Raw genomic sequence first — 22,014 nt, forward strand, 5'->3', positions numbered from 1 at the left:
AATGGCATAGGAACCCCCCTCCGCCCATTACCAGCCCCTTTGGGTCTTGTACGGATATTAAGGGGAACCCCCTACCCAAATTAAAAAAAGGAAAGGCATGGGGCCCCCAGGCCCTATATACTCAGAACAGCAGTATACAGGCGGTGCAAACAAGACAGGGACTGTGTAGATTTGTTGTGTTAAGTAGAATCTGTTTGTAATTTTGAACTGGTACATTTTTAACCACTTAAGGACCGCCTCCTGTATATATACGTCATAATTTTGAAGAGGGATATCTCGGTAGCTGCCACAACTGAGATATCCCTCTTTACAGGAGGCGGTCCTGTGTACGATAATGGTGGTCTCCGCGGCGTGTTCGCCACCAGATCACCGTTATCGATGGCGGGAGAGGTGCAACCCCCCTCCCGCTGCTCTCCTGCGCCCCCTGCCACTTACCGGAGCTATCGGCAGCGGTGGAGGCGATCGGGTCCTTTCCTCTGCTGGGTATGGAGACGAGTGAGGCTAAGATGGCCCCCAATCGTCTTTATACCATGGGGACTTTTTGACCCCAGATTTTATATTTAAGAGGTCCTGTCATGCTTGTTTCTATTACAAGGGATGTTTACATTTTTTTTTTTAAAGTGTAAAAATAAATAAAATCAAGTAAAATAAATAAGAAACCCCCCCCCCCCTCCAGACAAGCTCGCACACAGAAGCGAACGCATACGTGAGTAGCGCCCGCATATGAAAACGGCGGTCAAACCACACATGTGAGGTATCGCCATGATCGGTAGAGCGAGAGCAATAATTCTAGCCCTCCTCTGTACCACCAAGCATGTAACCTGTGGAATTTTTTAAATGTCGCTTATGGAGATTTTTGAGGGTAAAAGTTTGATGCCATTCCACGAGCGGGCGCAATTTTGAAGCATGATATGTTGGGTATCAATTTACTCGTTTAACATTATCTTTCACAATTTAAAAAAAATTGGGCTAATTTTACTGTTGTCTTATTTTTTTATTCAAAAAAGTGATTTTTTTCCCAAAAAAGTGCGCTTGTAAGACCGCTGCGCAAATACGGTGTGAAAAAAAGTATTGCAATGACCGCCATTTTATTCTCTAGGGTGTTAGAAAAAAAACAAAATATAATGTTTGGGGGTTCTAAGTAATTTCCTTGCAAAAAAAACTGTTTTAAACATGTAAACGCCAAATCTGAAAAAGAGGCCTGGTCCTTAAAGTGGAGAGCCACCCTGAAAAAAAAAATACATAAAAAATTAGAAAAAAATCTGAAAAAAAACTTTTTTTTTTAACTTACCAGAAATGCCTGATGCTAGGCACATCGTCCTAATCTGCCTCTTCCTCCTCTGTGGAGATCTTCTGTCTTCTCTCCTCCATGCGGCATCTTCTGGGTAATGGGTCGCTCTGTGTTCTGGGAACTCCCATTCACAAAGCACTGCGCGACTCGCGCTGTTTACCTTAGCCAAAATGGCGGCGCCGGGACACGAGAGCCGAGGGATGGGTCAGCCTCGGGCGGCCGACATCGCGGGCGCCCTGGACAGGTAAGTGTGCTTATTAAAAGTCAGCAGCTACAGTGTTTGCAGCTGCTGACTTTTAATATTTTTTTTTTTTTTTTAAACTGGCCCTCCTCTTTAAGTGGTGAAAGTGTAGCTCCAGTCAAAAAATCTATTTTTAAGCTTTTTGGAGAACATAGGGAAGGGTTATCACCCCTGTATAATTTTTTTTTGGCCTTCTGTCTTTTTTTCTCACTTCCTGTTGTCTCCTTACATTTGCAAGTAGATGTTTGTAAGTTGGATGTTAAACAGGGGCTGAAAAATGGGGCCTTAGGCACTGGTGCTGGTTCCACAAAACTGCAACCTCTCCCAGATACTCTAGTTGGAGTGCAGGAATGAGCCCTGCTGCAAAGTATTGCATCAAAAATTGTAATTACATGCCCCTGTTAAACAGGGGCTGAAAAATTGGGCATTAGCCACTGGTGGCGGCACCCAGAGCCAAAAATGTTCTTCCAAGCTGTCAGCAGGATCATTGAGGAGGAAGAATATAGTCAGTCAAAATAACAGGACAGTCACTCAGCATCAGCATAGGCAGTCTTGAAGGGATGTGACATTTCAAAAAAAAAATATTCGGTTACATTAGCTTCAGGTGCTTGGTAGCTGTGGGTGATCCAAGACTGATTCATCTTTATGAAGGTCAGTCGATCAACCGAGTTGGTGGACAGGCGCACCCTGTGATCGGTAACAAAGCCACCAGCAGCAATGAATGTGCTTTCCGAAAGAACGCTGGATGCAGGACAGGCCAGTAGCTCAGTTGTATACTGTGCAAGCTCTGGCCAGTGATCCATCCTCAAGACCCAGTAAGCCAGAGGATTTTCGGTGGGAAAGGTGTCCAAGTCTGACCTTGCCCCTAGGTATACCTGCACGATGTAAATCAGACACTGGCGATGGTTGCTGGAGCCGATCATACCTTGGGGCTGTGGACTAAAAAATTGTCTGAACGCATCTGTCAGACGGCCACCTTCTCCACCGCTCCTTTTGACTGACCGAAGCCTCAGCAACACGTTGTCCAGGACCAGGAGTTTGTAACCTCCCAGTCTCTGGGAATGCGTTGCACAGACCTTTCTGCAAGGCCTCTCAGAGATGTCTCATCCTCTGCTCCCTCTGCGATGACAAGATAAGGTCCGCAACCTTACCCCATGTACTGTGGATCAAAATTGTAATTACATGCCCCTGTTAAACAGGGGCTGAAAAATTGGGCATTAGCCACTGGTGGCGGCACCCAGAGCCAAAAATGTTCTTCCAAGCTGTCAGCAGGATCATTGAGGAGGAAGAATATAGTCAATCAAAATAACAGGACAGTCACTCAGCATCAGCATAGGCAGTCTTGAAGGGATGTGACATTTCAAAAAAAAAATATTCGGTTACATTAGCTTCAGGTGCTTGGTAGCTGTGGGTGATCCAAGACTGATTCATCTTTATGAAGGTCAGTCGATCAACCGAGTTGGTGGACAGGCGCACCCTGTGATCGGTAACAAAGCCACCAGCAGCAATGAATGTGCTTTCCGAAAGAACGCTGGATGCAGGACAGGCCAGTAGCTCAGTTGTATACTGTGCAAGCTCTGGCCAGTGATCCATCCTCAAGACCCAGTAAGCCAGAGGATTTTCGGTGGGAAAGGTGTCCAAGTCTGACCTTGCCCCTAGGTATACCTGCACGATGTAAATCAGACACTGGCGATGGTTGCTGGAACCTATCATACCTTTTGACTGACCGAAGCCTCAGCAACACGTTGTCCAGGACCAGGAGTTTGTAACCTCCCAGTCTCTAGGAATGCGTTGCACAGACCTTTCTGCAAGGCCTCTCAGAGATGTCTCATCCTCTGCTCCCTCTGCGATGACAAGATAAGGTCCGCAACCTTACCCTTGTACTGTGGATCAAGGAGAGTTGCCAGCCAGTAATGGACCCTCTCTTTGATCCAAAGAATACGAGGATCCTTTCACAGGCTTTGCAGGATCAGGGAGGACATGCAGCGTAGGTTAGCTGAGGCATTCGGTCCGGAGTCCTCTGGGTCACTAAGGACGGCATGATCTGCAGCTACCTCCTCCCAGCCACGTACAAGTCCACGGGTTTCTTGGGACTGTAAATCATGCCTAAAAGACTGCTGCTGCTGAGTGCCAGCCTCCACCTACCATGCTGACACAATCCTCCTATGACCCACGGGGCGCGCAGTCGCATCTCCGATCGTGATAAGAAGCCTCTGACACCAATCACAGCTGATCATCGCATGAAAACCAGGAAGTGCCGATAAACGGCATTCCTCAGTTTGCGCTGACAAGGAGAGCCGATCGGCGGCTTTCCCTGTCAGAGGGGTGGTCTGTGCTATTAATAAGCACATTGATTATCAGCATAGCCCCCATCAAATGTACCAATAAGCTGCCAATCGGTGCCAAGTCAGTGCCCCATCATCAGTGCAAATCAGTGCCCACCATAGTGCCAATCAGTGTCCATCACAGTGCCAATCAGTACTGAAGAAATGGCTGCACTCCAAGATCCATCAAAATTCTTATTTAATACCGAACATCCCAAGTGTTATAGACAGTTCAAATTAGGTAATGATTAAGCGCACTTGTTAGTCTGTGAAACTCTTCTACCATTTGAACTGTAACACTTGGGATATTCTTTATTAAATAATAATTTTGATGGATCTTGGAGTGCAACCATTTCTTCAGTGTTGATCATATGCGGAGGCGAGCTGAGGCGGGCACCTGTGATATCATTAGGCTTCCTGTCTCACCTGGAGCAGCGAGTTCTTTTGTTTGGATATACAGTGTCAATCAGTGCCCAGCATTAACACCTGTCAGTACCTACCCAATCAGTGCTGCCCATCAGTGCCATCTATTAGTGTCCATCAATGCCACCAGTCAGTGCCAATCAGTGCTGCTTATCAGTGCCCATCAGTGCCCATCAATGCCACCTATCAGTGCGCATCAGTGCTGCATATCAATGCTGCCTATCAGTGCCCATAAATTCTACATAGCAGTGTCTCCTCATCAGTGCCCATCGGTGAAGGAGAAAACAAAATTTTATATGAAGAAAAACTTTTTTTTTTCAAAAATGTCGGCCTTTTTTAGTTTGTTTAGCAAAAATAAAAATCGCAGAGGTGATCAAACATCACCAAAAGAAAGCTCAATTTGTGGGAAGAAAATGATAAAAATGTAGTTTGGGTACAGTGTAACCGCGTAACCGTGTAAATTGTCATTCAAAGTGCGACAGTGCTGAAAGTTCAAAATTGTCCTGGGCAGGAACGGGTGAAAGTGCCCGGTATTGAAGGGGTTAAAGTCCCATGGGCAATTTTTTTTTTCTTTGTGTAGACTTTCAGGTCTGAGTGCTGCTCAGGTTTGAATATATGGTGGCTTCCCTTTTCTGATCTACTACAGGTGGTTTGATAGAGCAATGTGTAGCAAGCCCAAGAGCTGATCATGTCAGTTGATGGGCTTAGTGTCCCGGTTGTCACTGAGCCCAGGAGTCCAAATAGCAGCTGTCCCTTTTACAACAATGCCTGAAACTCAATTGATTTAATCCTCCACAAAAAAGAAAATACTTTGTATGAAAGAACTGATGGTAACATTCAGAACGGGTACATTAGATAAAATCTCCAACCCGATCAAAGTTATATGACTTGCAATTTCTATGTCTAAGGGAACGGAGGGGTGGGGGGAAGGGTAGGGTCTATATCTTACTTTGTCGTATTATGAGAAGTTCCGTCCACCCACTTCCATCCCTCAGGTCTCTCTTTTTTCAGACCGACCCATAAGGACTGTTCTTCTGCAAACCTACATAGAAATTCCTTCAGAAAGACAAAAGATAGAAATTGATGTAAAAGTTTTTGGAAAAACTACCGTGCTACCAGACTCTGAGTGTTTTTAGTACTCCAATACTTGATGGGAAAAAAAACAAATTATACGAAAAATTGAAAATTAGAAAATACAAAACTCAAGTGCAAATATTCACTAACAGTTGCTACTAGCACTGATATCTGTTTCTACACCTCAGAAAACCAAATTAATAAATAATGCAGCACAACCACCTCATTCAATTTACCTAAATATTTTTAAATGATGGTGAGAGCCCCCAAAATAGTGAACCTTCTTATTACTTAATTCCTCACATTTGTGGCTTTTTAAATCACAATTAGTGTCTGTGCATAAATAGTCAATGAGTTTGTTAGCTCTCACTTGGGTGCCCTGAGCAGGCTAGACACTGAGCCATGAGGATGTAGAGAAGAACAGTCAAAAGACCTGCGTAACAAAGTAATGGAACTCTATAAAGATGGAAAAGGATATAAAAAGATACCCAAAACCTTGAATATGCCAGTCAGTAATATATAATCCCTTTATAGAAGTGGAAAATCCGGGGCTCTTTTGATACCAAGCCAAGGTCAGGTAGACCAAAAAAGATTGCAGCAACAACTGGTGGAAGAATTGCTCATGATGCAAAGAAAAACCAACAGGTAACCACAGGAGAAATAAAGGCTGCTCTCCAAAAAGATGGTGTGGTTGTTTTTAACCACTTTCAGACCGGACCATTTTGCTGGTAAATGACCAGAGGTCTTTTTACACTTTGGCACTGCGCTGCTTTAACTGGTAATTGCGCGGTCATGCAATGTTGTACCCAAACAAAATTTGCGTCCTTTTCTTCCCACAAATAGAGCTTTCTTTTGATGGTATTTGATTGCCTCTGCGATTTTTATTTTTTGCGATATAAACGTAAAAAGACCGCAAATTTTGAAAAAAAATGATATTTTCTACTTTTTGTTATTAGAAAAATCCAATAAACTCAATTTTAGTCATACATTTAGGCCAAAATGTATTCAGCCACATGTCTTTGGTAAAAAAAAAGTCAATAATTGTATATTTATTGGTTTGCGCAAAAGTTGTCACATCTACAAACTAAGGTACGTTTTCTGGAATTTACGCAGCTTTTAGTTTACGACTGCCTATCTCATTTCTTGAGGTGCTAAAATGGCAGGGCAGTACAAAACCCCCCCCAAATGACCCCATTTTGGAAAGTAGACCCCCTAAGGAAATTGATAAGAGGCATGTTGAGCCCATTGAATATTTTATTTTTTTGCCTCAAGCGATTGAATAATGACAAAAAAAAATTTTTTTTTTTTTTTTTTACACAAAGTTGTCACTAAATGATATATTGCTCACACATGCTATGGGCGTATGTGAAATGACACCCCAAAATAAATTCTGCTGCTTCTCCTGAGTACGGGGATACCACATATGTGGGACTTTTTGGGAGCCTAGCCGCGTACGGGGCCCCGAAAACCAAGCACCGCCTTCAGGCTTTCTAAGGGCGTAAATTTTTGAGTTCACTTCTCACTACCTATCACAGTTTTGAAGGCCATAAAATGCCAAGATGGCACAAAACCCCCACAAATGACCCCATTTTAGAAAGTAGACACCCCAAGCTATTTGCTGAGAGGCATGTTGAGTTCATGGAATATTTTATATTTTGCCACAAGTTGCGGGAAAATTACAAACTTTTTTTTTTTTTTTTTTTTTTCACAAAGTTGTCACTAAATGATATATTGCTCACACATGCCATGGGCATATGTGAAATGACACCCCAAAATAAATTCTGCTGCTTCTCCTGAGTACGGGGATACCACATATGTGGGACTTTTTGGGAGCCTAGCCGCGTACGGGGCCCCGAAAACCAAGCACCGCCTTCAGGCTTTCTAAGGGCGTAAATTTTTGAGTTCACTTCTCACTACCTATTACAGTTTTGAAGGCCATAAAATGCCAAGATGGCACAAAACCCCCACAAATGACCCCATTTTAGAAAGTAGACACCCCAAGCTATTTGCTGAGAGGCATGTTGAGTCCATGGAATATTTTATATTTTGACACAAGTTGCGGGAAAATTACAAACTTTTTTTTTTTTTTTTTTTTTTTCACAAAGTTGTCACTAAATGATATATTGCTCACGCATGCCATGGGCATATGTGAAATGACACCCCAAAATAAATTCTGCTGCTTCTCCTGAGTACGGGGATACCACATATGTGGGACTTTTTGGGAGCCTAGCCGCGTACGGGGCCCCGAAAACCAAGCACCGCCTTCAGGCTTTCTAAGGGCGTTACAGTTTTGAAGGCCATAAAATGCCAAGATGGCACAAACCCCCCCCAAATGACCCCATTTTGGAAAGTAGACACCCCTAAATTTAGGGGTACACTAGTGAGACTAGGTAATAAATGGCGGGTGCCCTGAAACTATAAAAAAATAACTAACCAACCAGCGTCACCTGTAACAGTTATATGGTGATCACTGGTGAAAGGGTTAACTAGGGGGCAATCAGGGGGCTTTATGCGGTAGTATATGGGGGTCCCTGGCGCTATAAAAAGCTGCGGCGAACCTAAATACCTACCTGCCTAACTAGCGTCACCTGTGACACTAATGCAGCGATCAGAAAAACGATCGCTTATTAGGCTGGGTTCACACTGGAGCGATGCGGGAACGCCACAAATGCGCGGCGGGTTCCCGCATCGCATGCCTCCCGGCGGCAGTTCACACTGCCCTATGCGAACTGCTGGGAGTGTCAGTGAAATGTTACTGACACCCCCAGATCAGTTCGCATATCGCAGTGCGATCTGCAAACTCGGATCGCATGGTGTGAACACCCATGCGATCCGATTCTGCTGCGGGCCAAAAAAAGGGTCCCGTGCGAATTTGCGGCGGGTGCGGCGGGTGCGGCGGGTGCGGCGAATGGCTGAACTCGAATCGCACAGAGATCGGATGTGATTTGCACTGCAGTGCGGTGCGAATCACATCCGTTCTCAAACCGCTGCAATGTGAACCCAGCCTTAGTGACACTGGCGACGGGGGGTGATCACGGGGTTAAACCTTTATTGGGGGGGTTAGGGGGGTACCTTAGAACTAAAGGGGGCTAACCCTAACTGCCCTAACAGTTATTAGTCACAAATGACACCCGCCGGGTGATCAGGGGGTTAAACCTTTATTAGGTAATAAATGGCGGGTGCCCTGAAACTATAAAAAAATAACTAACCAACCAGCGTCACCTGTAACAGTTATATGGTGATCACTGGTGAAAGGGTTAACTAGGGGGCAATCAGGGGGCTTTATGCGGTAGTATATGGGGGTCCCTGGCGCTATAAAAAGCTGCGGCGAACCTAAATACCTACCTGCCTAACTAGCGTCACCTGTGACACTAATACGGCGATCAGAAAAATGATCGCTTATTAGGCTGGGTTCACACTGGAGCGATGCGGAAACGCCGCGAATCCGCGGCGGGTTCCCGCATCGCATGCCTCCCGGCGGCAGTTCACACTGCCCTATGCGAACTGCTGGGAGTGTCAGTGAAATGTTACTGACACCCCCAGATCAGTTCGCATATCGCAGTGCGATCTGCAAACTCGGATCGCATGGTGTGAACACCCATGCGATCCGATTCTGCTGCGGGCCAAAAAAAGGGTCCCGTGCGAATTTGCGGCGGGTGCGGCGGGTGTGGCGGGTGCGGCGGGTGCGGCGAATGGCTGAACTCGAATCGCACAGAGATCGGATGTGATTTGCACTGCAGTGCGGTGCGAATCACATTCGTTCTCATAAACCGCTGCAATGTGAACCCAGCCTTAGTGACACTGGCGACGGGGGGTGATCACGGGGTTAAACCTTTATTGGGGGGGGTTAGGGGGGCACATTAGAACTAAAGGGGGCTAACTCTAACTGCCCTAACAGTTATTACAGTCACAAATGACACCAATGCAAAAAAAAAAAAAAAAAAAATGACATTGGTGTCACTGTGACTGGGGGGCAGGGGTAATTGGGGGGGTGATCGGGGGGTAAAGGGGGGGTGTGAGTGTGCCTGGCATGTTCTACTGTGTGTGTAGAGTGTTGGTGCAACTCACCGATCCGCTCTCCTCCGTGTCGGAACGAAAAATACCGACACGGAGGAGAGAATACATCACTTCCTCTCCTGTGTTTACATTACAGGAGAGGAAGTGATGTCACCGGGGATTTCCATTCGTCGAGAGCGATCGCGAGGGGGTGGCCATGAATGAATGGCCGCCCCCTCATCCCGGATCGCTCTCGACGGAATGCCGACCGCCGCAGGCACCGGGGGGGGGGCCCGATCGGGCCCCCCACCCGCGGGCAGGCAGGGACTTATATATACGCCCATATGCCTGCCCGTGCCATTCTGCCGACGTATATCGTCGTGCGGCGGTCGGCAAGTGGTTAAGGAGCACAATTTAACAATACTTGAACAAAAAAGTGCTGCATGGTTGAGCTGCCAGAAGGAAGCCTGAGGTTTTTCTCCTGAGGTTACCCCTGGGTTTTTCTTTGTGTAGCACCCTCTAACTAAAGGTAGGTGCTAGAATAGGATTTTTCCAGCTCAGGATATGTGTAGGTAAATTTAGGCAGGCTTATGCTGTGCGCTGGGCCTGTCTATTTTGATTATGTGACTGGGAGTGTTCAGTGTAGTGGTGGGTGTGGTCACCTGTGCTTGGATTCAGAGATGCCTCCCCTGCTTCCAGAAATATGGTTCTGGAATGGGGGTTGGACTTATTGGCAGGGGGCAGGCCTCCCATATAAGCGTGGGTCACGTGCTGTCAAGAAGGAGTCTGAAGTGCCAAAAAAAACAGCATGGAGTATTGAGGTGCTGTTCTGGGCATCCCCACGCGGGGATGCACTGAGCACAGAGGAGGGATGGAGGAACCGCTAGGAGGGAGCTCTAGATAAAGATCCTTATTGAAAAGGTATCAAACTGCTGTGACCAGGGAATACAGGACTTGAATGCTGGACAAGATCAGTACAGAAGAAGTAGCAGTAAAGCGGAAGAGAGTAGAACAGCGTTCTGTGACTGGGGGCAGAGAACGGCCAAGTAACCAAAGGTCGGTATACACAGAACAAGAGAATACTAGATGTGCAACAATTTTCAAGCCAAGGCTATCCAGTATTTTTGTGCAATACACCAACTGCTATGGGCATCTCATATCACCCTTTGTTCCCCCCAAATTGTATCCTACAATAAACGTAACAAAACCTTGTAAATGACTGTTCATTGTCTTCACTGATCGTGGGGAGTCTGGCAGCAGAGTGATTGGCGTATTTCTAAGTAACCAAATCAGCAGCCCTTATGAGGGTACCGCTACATTTGCATCCCGAACAATTCCTGCGGCAGTTGTGGCTGAAATTTTTCTTGATCTATCTGACCTTGGCTTGGTATGAAGCGATCCCCAAATTGTCCACTTCTTATTAAATGATTGGACAGTACTGACTGGCGTATTCAAGGATTTGGATATATTTTTATATCCTTTTCCATCTTTGCAAAGTTTCATTACCTTGTTACGCAGGTCTTTTGACAGTTCTTTTCTGCTCCGCATGGCTTAGTATCTAGCCTGCTTAGTGCATTTATGTGACACCTAACAAACTCATTGACTATTTATTGACAGACACTAATTGCGATTTAAAAAGCCACAAATGTGGGAAATTAACCTTTAATTGCCATTTTAACCCGTGAGTGCCACCTTCTGCGTCTGTACCAAGGTCAAACATTCCAGGGTATGTAAACTGTTGATCGGGGCCATTTGGGTGATTTAGGTTATCATTATGATTTTAAAAGGAGACAAAAAATTATGTGATAATAAATAGCTTCATGTGATCACTACCTTTGTATAAAGGATATGGCATTATTAGTCATATTTTCAATATAAATGCCAAAATTTCACAATTTCTGCCAGGGTATGCAAACTTTTGAGCACAACTGCTTAGACTGCACTGTGTTGGGGTAATAAGTATAATAAGAAGGTGCACTACTTTGGGGGCTGTCAGCATCATTTAAAAATATTTAGGTAAAATAATGAGGTGGTTACACTGCATCTTTGTTTCCCCCCTTTTTTCCCCTCCTTCCCCTCCTTTTTTTTCCATTTATCTCCCTCTTCTCTCTTCCCCTTTTCTTCTTCTTCCCCACTTTTCTTTCTCTTCCCCCTTCCCATCCTTCCCCTTTCTTTTCTCTTTAATTTCCATTTTGTAACTTAATTTCTCACTCCCTTTCCTCCCCCCTTTCCTTTTCCCTCCCCTATTTGTTTTTTCACTTCCTCATCCACACACAATTCCCAACCTCCCTTTCTCCTGTCCCACACTTTCGTCACATTCCCTCACTCCCCCCAAGTGCATTGCCTACCCATTTCAACTGTTTTACTCCATCTGTCTAGATACCAGTCCATTGACTTGTTAACCCCCCCAGTCACCTTGGGGGACCTCTTGGTGACGTCCTGTGCCCTGTGCATGCTGGGTCTTAGGTAAGCAGCTCTGTTCCTCCTCCATGTTTACTTTGTTACTGATACTATTGTATGAAATGCTGTTATTATTTTGGTCAATTGTATTGTTATTGCTCATTTGTCAATTGAATTACAGATATCCTCCTGACGAAGCGACATTAGACTGCGAAACTAGTTGAGATGTTATTCGTGATCAACTATCCCACTTTGATCTTTCCTGTTTGGGGACCATTATTTTGGTGATACACATGGATTGTGTATTAAAAACTTAACAACCGGCCCATAGCCGAATGACGGCTACAGGGCGGTTGTTTAACTCTGGGAGGCCGTCATATGATGTCCTCCCAGAATTCCGCTCTCGTGCTCCCCATGGGGCGCGCACTCGAGAGCATCCACGACCGCTGGGCCCACAGGATCCGGCGCATCACGGCTCACGGTAAACAGCCGCTCATCGCGGTCGTTTACCACGTGATCGCTCCGTCAAATGACGGAGCGATCACTTGTAAACAAACCGGCGTCATGTTATGACGCCGGTTCCTACCTCCTCCTCTCTGTACCGATCGGTACAGCGGAGGGGGAAGAGATCGGTGTCAGCAGCGCTGTGGGCTGCATCTGCAGTGCCCACATCGCTGCTCACTGAAATTTAACCCCTCAATTCCCTGCCATTACTCTGCAATACTCTGCAATATTCTGCAATACCCTGCAATACCCTGTAATACCCTGCAACACTCTGCAATGCCCTGCAACACTCTGCAATGCTCTGCAACACCCGCCAATACCCTGCAACACTCTGCAATGCTCTGCAACACCCGCCAATACCCTGCAACACTCTGCAATGCTCTGCAACACCCGCCAATACCCTGCAACACTCTGCAATGCCCTGCAACACTCTGCAATGCTCTGCAACACCCGCCAATACCCTGCAACATTCTGCAATGCTCTGCAACACCCGCCAATACCCTGCAACACTCTGCAATGCTCTGCAACACCCGCCAATACCCTGCAACACTCTGCAATGCTCTGAAACACCCGCCAATACCCTGCAACACCCGCCAATACCCTGCAACACTCTGCGATGCTCTGCAACACTCGCCAATACCCTGCAACACCCGCCAATACCCTGCAATGCTCTGCAACACCCGCCAATACCCTGCAACACTCTGCAATGCCGGGGGTCTGGACAAAGGCGTGGAGGAATATCAGGTCTCCGTAGCTGCTGTTTGTCAGTCTCTGGGTGTATGACTTTCTTTCTGTCCTTTCACATTCCCTAGATTTTTATATTGGATTGTATATTTTGGAAAAAACTGCATGCATGGGTTACATGTGTAATGGTTTTTGAGCCTGTGGGTGTGTTTAGGTGGAGGTTATGGCTTTGTTCAGGTTGGTATATTTAGTTTTCTTTATGTTTTTGCTATGCTGATGTAAGCTATTTTTGTTAATATATTTTTGGATACATGTAAATATGTTTTTATTATGTTTGTAAGATTTTTAATGAACACAAATGTAAACTCTAATGTCCCCCTACAGTCACACAATATTATTATTATACATTTATATAGCTCTGACATATACCACAGTGCTGGACTGACAGGGCCGGTGCTAGATTATTTTGTGCCCTAGGAAAGACTAGCTACTTGCACCCACCCCCCAAAAAAATACAATTATAACTTCAAATTTGTTTAAAACAGTAGAAAGTATTAACACATCTAAACATGAAACTGCTAAATTTCTTTTAATGTGCAAAAATAAGTGCCATAAGATGCCAAAGAGACAGCTCTATAAAGCAAAAAAAAGCCCAATAAAGCAAATAAACATCCACATATAACAAAGACAAATTCCCATATAGCAAAGAGAAATTCCCATATAGCAAAGAGACAGCCAAATCCAGCAAAGAGACAGCCCAATCCAGCAAAGAGACAGCCCAATCCAGCAAAGAGACATCCCCAAATAGCAAAGTGTGACAGATGGGGGGAAAGTGACAGGTGGGGGTCAGTGTAACAGGTTGAGGGGTGTTACAGGTGGGAGGCAGTATGATAGGTGGGGGGGGGGGGGCAATGTGATAGGTCAGGGAGTGTGAAAGGTGGGAGACAGTGTGACAGGTGGGGGATAATGTGACAGGTGGGGGTGTGACAGGTGGGGGGCAATGTGATAGGTGGGGGTGTGTGACAGGTGGGGGGAGGTGTCACAGGCGGGGGGCAGTGTGACAGGTGGGGGACAATGTGACAGGTGGGGGCCAGTGTGACAGGTGGGGGGCAGCTTGACAGGTGTTGGGGGCCAGTGTGATAGGTGGGGGGGCTTTGTGTCAGGTGGTGGATGTGACAGACCTAACCAGGACAGGGGCTTTTGGAGAGGACTAGAAGGAAGCTTCTTACCCACTGACTATGGGCCCTGGCATTTAAGGGAACACTACTCTTTGGGAGGTGTATGCCTGGGGGATCTGTGGGGTGGTCTTGTTTCCAATTCAAGTTCATGTCTACCCAAAACACACAGACTCTGGGAATCTATTGATTGGTTTGTGCAAAAGTTATAGCGTCTACAAACTATGGGATAGCTTTATGGACTTTTTATATTTTTTATTGTTTTTACTAGTAATGGCGACAATCAGCGATTTTTAGCAGGACTGTGACATTGCAGCAGACAAATCTGACACTAAGCACCACTCTTTGGGGATCGGTGATACCAATATAGTGATCAGTGCTAAAAAAATGCACTGACATTGTAGCAATGACACTGGCAGGGAAGGGGTTAACACCAGGGGCAATCAAAGGGTTAAATGTGTCCCTATGGAGAGCTTTCTAACTGTGGGGGAGGTGCTTTGAGTAGGGGAAGACAAAAATCTGTGTTCCTGCTTAGCAGAAACACAATATATCCATCTTCCCCTCTAACCTAATAGCGATCTGCCTTGTTGGCATAGGCAGACCACCATTCTGTCTGCCTCGGGAACAATCATCGGGTGACAGCGAACATTGCTTGCTTGACTCCCGCTGTATCCAACCACAGCAGGAGCAGGTCGCCAGTGGCATGTGTACTTCCCCAAAAAACAAAGAAAGAAATCATGTACAGGTATGTGATTTTGCGCTTAAGGTTCACCCTGCTGCAGTATATGTATGTGGGGTGCTCCTTAAGCGGTTAATTAACTTAAAGAGTTTCTAACCCTAAAAAAAAATTTGATCCTGTTCTTTTAAAGCATGTTATACAGCACGGTGCTTGTGCTTTGTAATTTCTCCCTTTTTATCACCTGAAATACCTAGCTGATCCTGCCTGGTTCTGCCCTCCCCCTGTAAACTGACTACGGTTTATCATGGCTGTTGAGACAGACACCGTGGTCAGTTTTTGTGCTTGCGTCATCCGCAGCTCTCCTCTGTGCTCCTCCGTCCTCTCCCCCCTCCTTCCCTGCCTTTCAGCTCCGATCTGCTCCTCGATCCTCCCCCCTGCTGGAAAAATAACAGTGTTTTCTCTCTATGGTTCCCTCTGTTAGATAACATGATGCTCCCCAGTGTATGGGATTTATAACAATATGCTGCCTAATACCTTATTTTGGAGCACTGTCTGGCACTCACATGACTGCCCGCTGGTCTCCTCCTCCCGACTGACGTCAGCAGGGGATTCTCAGGCCCTCGTCCCGCAGCTGTCAGATCGGGAGAGGAGACCAGCGGGCAGTCATGTGAGTGCCGGACGGTACTCCAAAATAAGGTATTAGGCAGCATATTGTTATAAATCACATACACTGGGGAACATCCTGTCATCTAACAGAGGGAACTAGAGAAAGAAAAAAGTGTCTTTAAAACCACTTTCATGTTTATGGTATATGTTGGTTGTTGTTTAGCTATGTTAATTATATTCCTGTGTACAATATGTACTGTTAGGGTAATATGATCAGGAGGGGAATGTCCTCCTGTGGGGTATAAAGTATGTGTCTGAGTTTAAATAAACAGTCATTCCTTTGGAGTTTACCTCACATCTTGTCTGCGTACGATGTTTGGGGTAAAAGGGCTGGTATTACCTCTCAGACTGCTGGGAACAGTTTGGAGGGCAGGAGACACTGGCGGAAGGAAGCACTTAGTCAACATGCCAAGTGGTTCCGTCACAGCGGGGGGCAGTATGACAGGTGGGGAGAGTGTGCCGACTGGGTTAGAGTGTGATAGGTGGGGGGGCAGTTTGACAGATGGGGGCAGTGTGACAGGTGGGGGTAGTGTGACAGGTGGGAGGCAGTGTGGTAGGTAGGGGGGAGGGCAGTGTGACAGGTGGGGGAGAGTGTGAGAGGCGGGGGGAGTGTGACAGGTAGGGCAGTGTGAAAGGTGGGGGCAGTGTGGTAGGCAGGGTAGGGCAGTGTGACAGGTGGGGGAGAGTGGCATATGGGGGCAGTGTGACAGGTAGTGGAGAGTGTGACAGGTGGGGAGCAGTGTGACATGTGGGGGAAGTGTGACAGGTGGGGGCAGTGTGACAGGTGGGGGAGAGTGTGACAGGTGGGGGCAGTGTGACAGGTGGGGTAGGGCAGTATGACAGGTGGGGGAGAGTGACATATGGGGGCAGTGTGACAGGTGGGGGCAGTGTAACAAGTGGGGGAGAGTGTGACACATGGGGCAGTGTGACAGGTGGGGGCAGTGTGACAGGTGGGGGGCAGTGTGGTAGGCAGGGGGAGGGCAGTGTGACAGGTGGGGGAGAGTGACATATGGGGCAGTGTTACAGGTGGGGGAGAGTGTGAAGGGTGGGGGAAGTGTGACAGGTGGAGGCAGTGTGACAGGTGGGGGACAGCCTGGTAGGCAGGGGGGAGTTTGACAGGTGAGGTCAGTGTGACAGGTGGGGGAGAGTGTGACAGATGGGGGCAGTGTGACAGGTGGGGGGGAGTGTGACAGGTTGCTTTAAACTGACTTCATCTACAGATTGAAGTTCATCACTTTTGATCTGTAGATGAATAAACAGAAAGATACCAAAAGAAACAATGTTTATTTCTATCTTTTTGTTTCAGCAGCTGAGGAATGTTGTTGATAAACATTGCCAGCTGCTTTTTTTGTTGATAGCTCCAATTGCCAGTGTTCTGTCAAAAGAGCCAACTCGTCAAAATCTCTAACCATATCACTTCCAGTGATTCTCTAGCACCTGTAATTGGGGATTTCGACAAGTTGTCTGTTTTCATAGAGCACCGACAGTGTATACACTATGGCAGTGGGCAGATTGCCACAGTCACATGCCACCAGATGCAGATTGACACATGCCACCAGATGCAGATTAACACATGCCACCAAATGCGCCAGTCACTTGCCACATGCCACCAAATGCAAACTGTCACCAGATGCATATTTCCACATGCCACAGTCACATGCCACCAGATGCAGATGGCCACATGATGTAGATTGCCACATGCTACAGTCACATGCCACCAGATGAAGATTGCCACCAGATGTAGATTGCCACATGCCACCAGATGCAGACTGCCACCAGATGCATTTTTCCACATGCCGCAGTCACATGCCACCAGATGCAGATTGCCACAGTCATATGTCACCAGATGCAAATTGACACATGCCACAGTGTCAGGAAAGGTTCCCTCCGCTGGTAATATCGATCATTTGTCGTGCAGTACTGAGATCCACCAGCAGGTGTCTCCTGGCAGTTTGGAGCTGTCAGAAGAGCTTTTCCCTGCTGGAATTATGTAATCTTTGGTCCACAGTACTGGTGTCCACCAGCAGAGGGATCCTGGCAGTGTGGAGCAGGTATTACCTTCTGCAGTCAGGCATCACATGACTGATAGCAGCCATTGTATAAATACCCGGCACACACAACTTGCCCTGGTATTGTCCTTGTGCCCTGATACCTGAACCTTAATTCCTGCATCCTGCCTCCTGCCTCCTGAACCTGTTGTACCTGATCCTGTCTATTCCTGCATCCCTGGAACCTTATCCTGCAACCTGATCCCTTTCTCCTTGCCCCCCCATCTGCTGACCTCCTATTTATGACCCTGGCCTGGCTTGACTACGATTCTGGTACTCCCTTTTGCTACTTATGCTGGTTTGTTTGTTTATCTTCACTGTTTTGTTGTTTGGTTTGTTCACTCAGTTTGTATTGGTGGTGTATTCACATTTATATACATTTATTTTAATAAACTTACTTTCACCTTTTTACATCTGGTTCACTCTGTCGCAGTCACACAGTTCTGGTCACATCTAGTTCATGACAGAATACCAGGGCCATCCCTGACCAGAAGTGGCTGCACAGGGGAACCATTTTGCTTCAGTTTGGTTGCAAACATGAATGCCGATGAGGTTATTTATTTTTCTCTGCTGGCATCTGAGAGTAGTGATTATTGCCGCCAGGCTTTGAAAGGATGGTCTAGTGACCAGTTGTTTGCAGCTATCCGTTTGGCTCACTCCCTGGTCGATCAGGGTTATATATTGTTTGGGGGGGTGCAGCCTTTGATCAAGATCTGTACTGATCTGGCCCTGCCGTGTGTCCCAGATGGCCGTGATGATTTCCCTCCTCCTTTTAATATGAATCAGGTTGTATCTTTAGTATGGCTTTTTGAAGATGATCCTGCTGATTTGTGAACACTAAGCCTGTTCCCCACATGTGATTACTGAGTGCATTGTGTCTGCTCGGTCTTTTGTTGGACAGGGAGACTTAAAACTAAGTTTATTCAACTTATACTTTCAGCATGGTCTGACATGGTGCAATCAGCCCCAGCCAAACAATCCACCTCTGCCATCAGCTATGAGCCTACCCAAATGTATGTTTCCCCATCAGCCATGTCAACCTCAGTTGCACCCCAGTACACACTGCTCCCAACCAAATACTCATATCCAGTCTCTGCTCCCTGTACTTATCCTGCATTAACCCAACCTGCCTCCACACCCACCAATCTGTCCCAGCCCGGAGTGCCAGAGCCAGCTTCCCGGCCCGGAGTGCCAGAGCCAGCTTCCCGGCCCGGAGTGCCAGAGCCAGCTTCCCGGCCCGGAGTGCCAGAGCCAGCTTCCCGGCCCGGAGTGCCAGAGCCAGCTTCCCGGCCCGGAGTGCCAGAGCCAGCTTCCCGGCCCGGAGTGCCAGAGCCAGCTTCCCGGCCCAGAGTGCCAGAGCCAGCTTCCCGGCCCAGAGTGCCAGAGCCAGCTTCCCGGCCCAGAGTGCCAGAGCCAGCTTCCTGGCCCGGAGTGCCTCTGCCAGCTTTTCCAGCCTGATGTCTTCCAGTCTGATGTCCCGGCCTTCCAGCCTGATGCCTTCCAGTCTGATGTCCCGGCCTTCCAGCCTGATGCCTTCCAGTCTGATGTCCCGGCCTTCCAGCCTGATGCCTTCCAGTCTGATGTCCCGGCCCTTCCAGTCTGATGCCTTCCAGTCTAATGTCCCAGCCTTCCAGTCTGATGCCTTCCAGTCTGATGTCCCGGCCTTCCAGTCTGATGTCTCGGCCTTCCAGTCTGATGTCTTCCAGTCTGATGTCTTCCAGTTTGATGTCCCGGCCTTCCAGTCTGATGCCTTCCAGTCTGAAGTCCCGGCCTTCCAGTCTGATGCCTTCCAGTCTGATGTCCCGGCCTTCCAGTCTGATGCCTTCCAGTCTGATGTCCCGGCCTTCCAGTCTGATGCCTTCCAGTCTGATGTCCCGGCCTTCCAGTCTGATGTGCCTGACGTGCCGCTGCCTGCCTTCCAGCCTGACGTGCCGCTGCCTGCCTTCCAGTCCGATGTGCCAGCTTCCCGGTCCAATGTGCCAGCTTCCCGGTCCGATGTGCTTCTGTCTGCTGTCCAGCCTGAGATGTTCCTGTCCGCTGCCCATCTTGATGTGCCCATGCCTGCTGCCCAGCTTGATGTGCCTGCTTTCCAACCTGATGTGCCCGCTGACCGGCTTGATGTGCCCAATGACCAGTTTGATGTGCCCACTGCCCAGCTTGATGTGCCCAATGACCAGTTTGATGTGCCCACTGCCCAGCTTGATATGCCCATGCCTGCTGCCCAGCTTGATGTGCCTGCTGCCCAGCTTGATGTGCCAGCTGCCCCGCTTGACGTGCCCATGCTGACTGCCCAGCTTAATGTGCCTGTTGCCCAGTTCGCTGTGCCTGCTACTCTGCTTGAGGTTTCTGTGCCTGCTATCCAGCTTGACACAATGGACTTTTCCCAGCAACTGCTAGTTGGAGCGTCACTCCTTTGAGGGGGGGGGGGTACTGTCAGGAATGGATCCCTCCGCTGGTAATATCGATAATTTAGCGTGCAGTACTGAGATCCACCAGCAGGTGTCTCCTGGCAGTTTGGAGCTGTCAGAAGAGCTTTTCCCTGCTGGAATTATGTAATCTTTGGTCCGCAGTACTGGCGTCCACCAGCGGAGGGATCCTGGCAGTGTGGAGCAGGTATTACCTTATGCAGGCAGGCGTCACATGACTGATAGCAGCCATTGTATAAATACCCGGCAAGTGCACACACACTTTGCCCTGGTATTGTCCTTGTGCCCTGACCTGCAGCCTGTTTACCTGATACCTGATCCTGAACCTTGATTCCTACATCCTACATCCTGCCTCCTGCCTCCTGCCTCCTGAACCTGTTGTACCTGATCCTATCTATTCCTGCATCCCTGGAACCTTATCCTGCAACCTGTTCCCTTTCTCCTTGTCCCCCATCTGCTGAGCTCCTATTTATGACCCTGACCTGGCTTGACTACAATTCTGGTACTCCCTTTTGCTACGTATGCTGGTTTGTTTGTTTATCTTCACCGTTTGGTTGTTTGGTTTGTTCACTCAGTTTGTATTGGTGTTGTATTCACATTTATATACATTTATTTTAAAAAAACGTACTTTCACCTATTTATGTCTGGTTCACTCCGTCGCAGTCACATAGTTCTGGTCACTTCTAGTTCATGACACACAGTCACATGCCACCAGATGCAAATTGCCACAGTCACTTGCCACCAGATGCAGATTGCCACAATCACTTGCCACCAGATGCAGATTGCCACATGCCACCAGATGCAAACTGCCACCAGATCAGATTGCCACAGTCACTTGCCACCAGATGCAGATTGCCACAGTCACTTGCCACCAGATGGAGATTGCCACAGTCACTTGCCACCAGATGGAGATTGCCACAGTCACTTGCCACCAGATGCAGATTGCCACAGTCACTTGCCACCAGATGCAGATTGCCACAGTCACTTGCCACCAGATGCAGATTGCCACAGTCACTTGCCACCAGATGCAGATTGCCACAGTCACTTGCCACCAGATGCAGATTGCCACAGTGACTTGCCACCAGATGCAGATTGCCACAGTGACTTGCCACCAGATGCAGATTGCCACAGTGACTTGCCACCAGATGCAGATTGCCACAGTGACTTGCCACCAGATGCAGATTGCCACAGTCACTTTCCACCAGATGCAGATTGCCACAGTCACTTTCCACCAGATGCAGATTTCAACAGTCACATGCCACCAGATGCAGATTGCATATGCCACTGTCTCCTGCCTCCTAGATGCAAATTGTCACCAAGCACAGAGGCAGTGCAGTGGAGAGGTGGGTTCCGTGTGATTGAGAACAGCGGTGATGCGGGGCAGGCAGTGAGAGATGATGTCATGTCTCTACTCCCCCGCTTCACCTCAAACTGTATACTGGCCAGGCTGTGTGGGCGGAACAGTGGGAAATTATGTAATCTGTCTGCTCCCCCAACTTACCTCAAACAGTATACCAGCCGGGCTATGTGGACGGAACAGCGGGAGATGTCATCTCTCTGCTCGCCTGCTTCACCCCCAACAGTGTAGCAGCGGGGCTGTGTGGGCGTAAGTGCGGTGTTGGTGGTGATCTTTCTGCTCACCTGCCACACCTGAGATTGTGCAGACTTTGCATAAACAGGCTGCACCCCAGGGGTTGGAGACCTCTGCACTATGGTACGGGACCAGTTGGCCCTTTTGACAGAACGCCGGCTAAGGAGGAAAAAAGTTTTCGCCGCCTTGGAGGCGGACATGTTGTTGGCTATTAGCGGTCAGGACTAACAATGTTTACTCATTATAACATGTACCGTAGTGTATACACTGCTGGTGTTTTGTGAAAACTGCCAACTCATCAAATTCTCCAATTACTGCTGTTTCAGAGTCACCGGAAGTGACATAGTTGGAGATTTTGATGAGCTGACTCTTTTGACAGAACACGGGACTTCCTTTACACTTCAGCTGTCAACAGGGAACCACTGACAGCTGAATGAGTCATCAGTTGCTAAGGATACGGCTGCCCCACTCCTTGACAACCAATAACTTCTG

General features: G+C 47.7%; 1 protein-coding gene across 1 annotated transcript in view; it reads right to left on the minus strand.

Annotated features, from left to right (window-relative positions):
* The window catches only part of LOC143964277 (C-type lectin domain family 4 member E-like), a 161,343-nt gene that overhangs the window by 27,494 nt on the left and 111,835 nt on the right, over positions 1-22,014 (minus strand). The window contains exon 7 of the mRNA XM_077473980.1: positions 5,229-5,335. Coding sequence (XP_077330106.1) covers positions 5,229-5,335 — 107 coding nt within the window. The remainder of the gene's footprint in view (positions 1-5,228; positions 5,336-22,014) is intronic.

This window comes from Lithobates pipiens, unplaced genomic scaffold, assembly GCF_037356315.1.
Source record: "Lithobates pipiens isolate NorthernLeopardFrog02 unplaced genomic scaffold, aLitPip1_a1.2 Scaffold_8, whole genome shotgun sequence".
In the NCBI taxonomy this organism is placed as follows: Eukaryota; Metazoa; Chordata; class Amphibia; order Anura; family Ranidae; genus Lithobates; species Lithobates pipiens.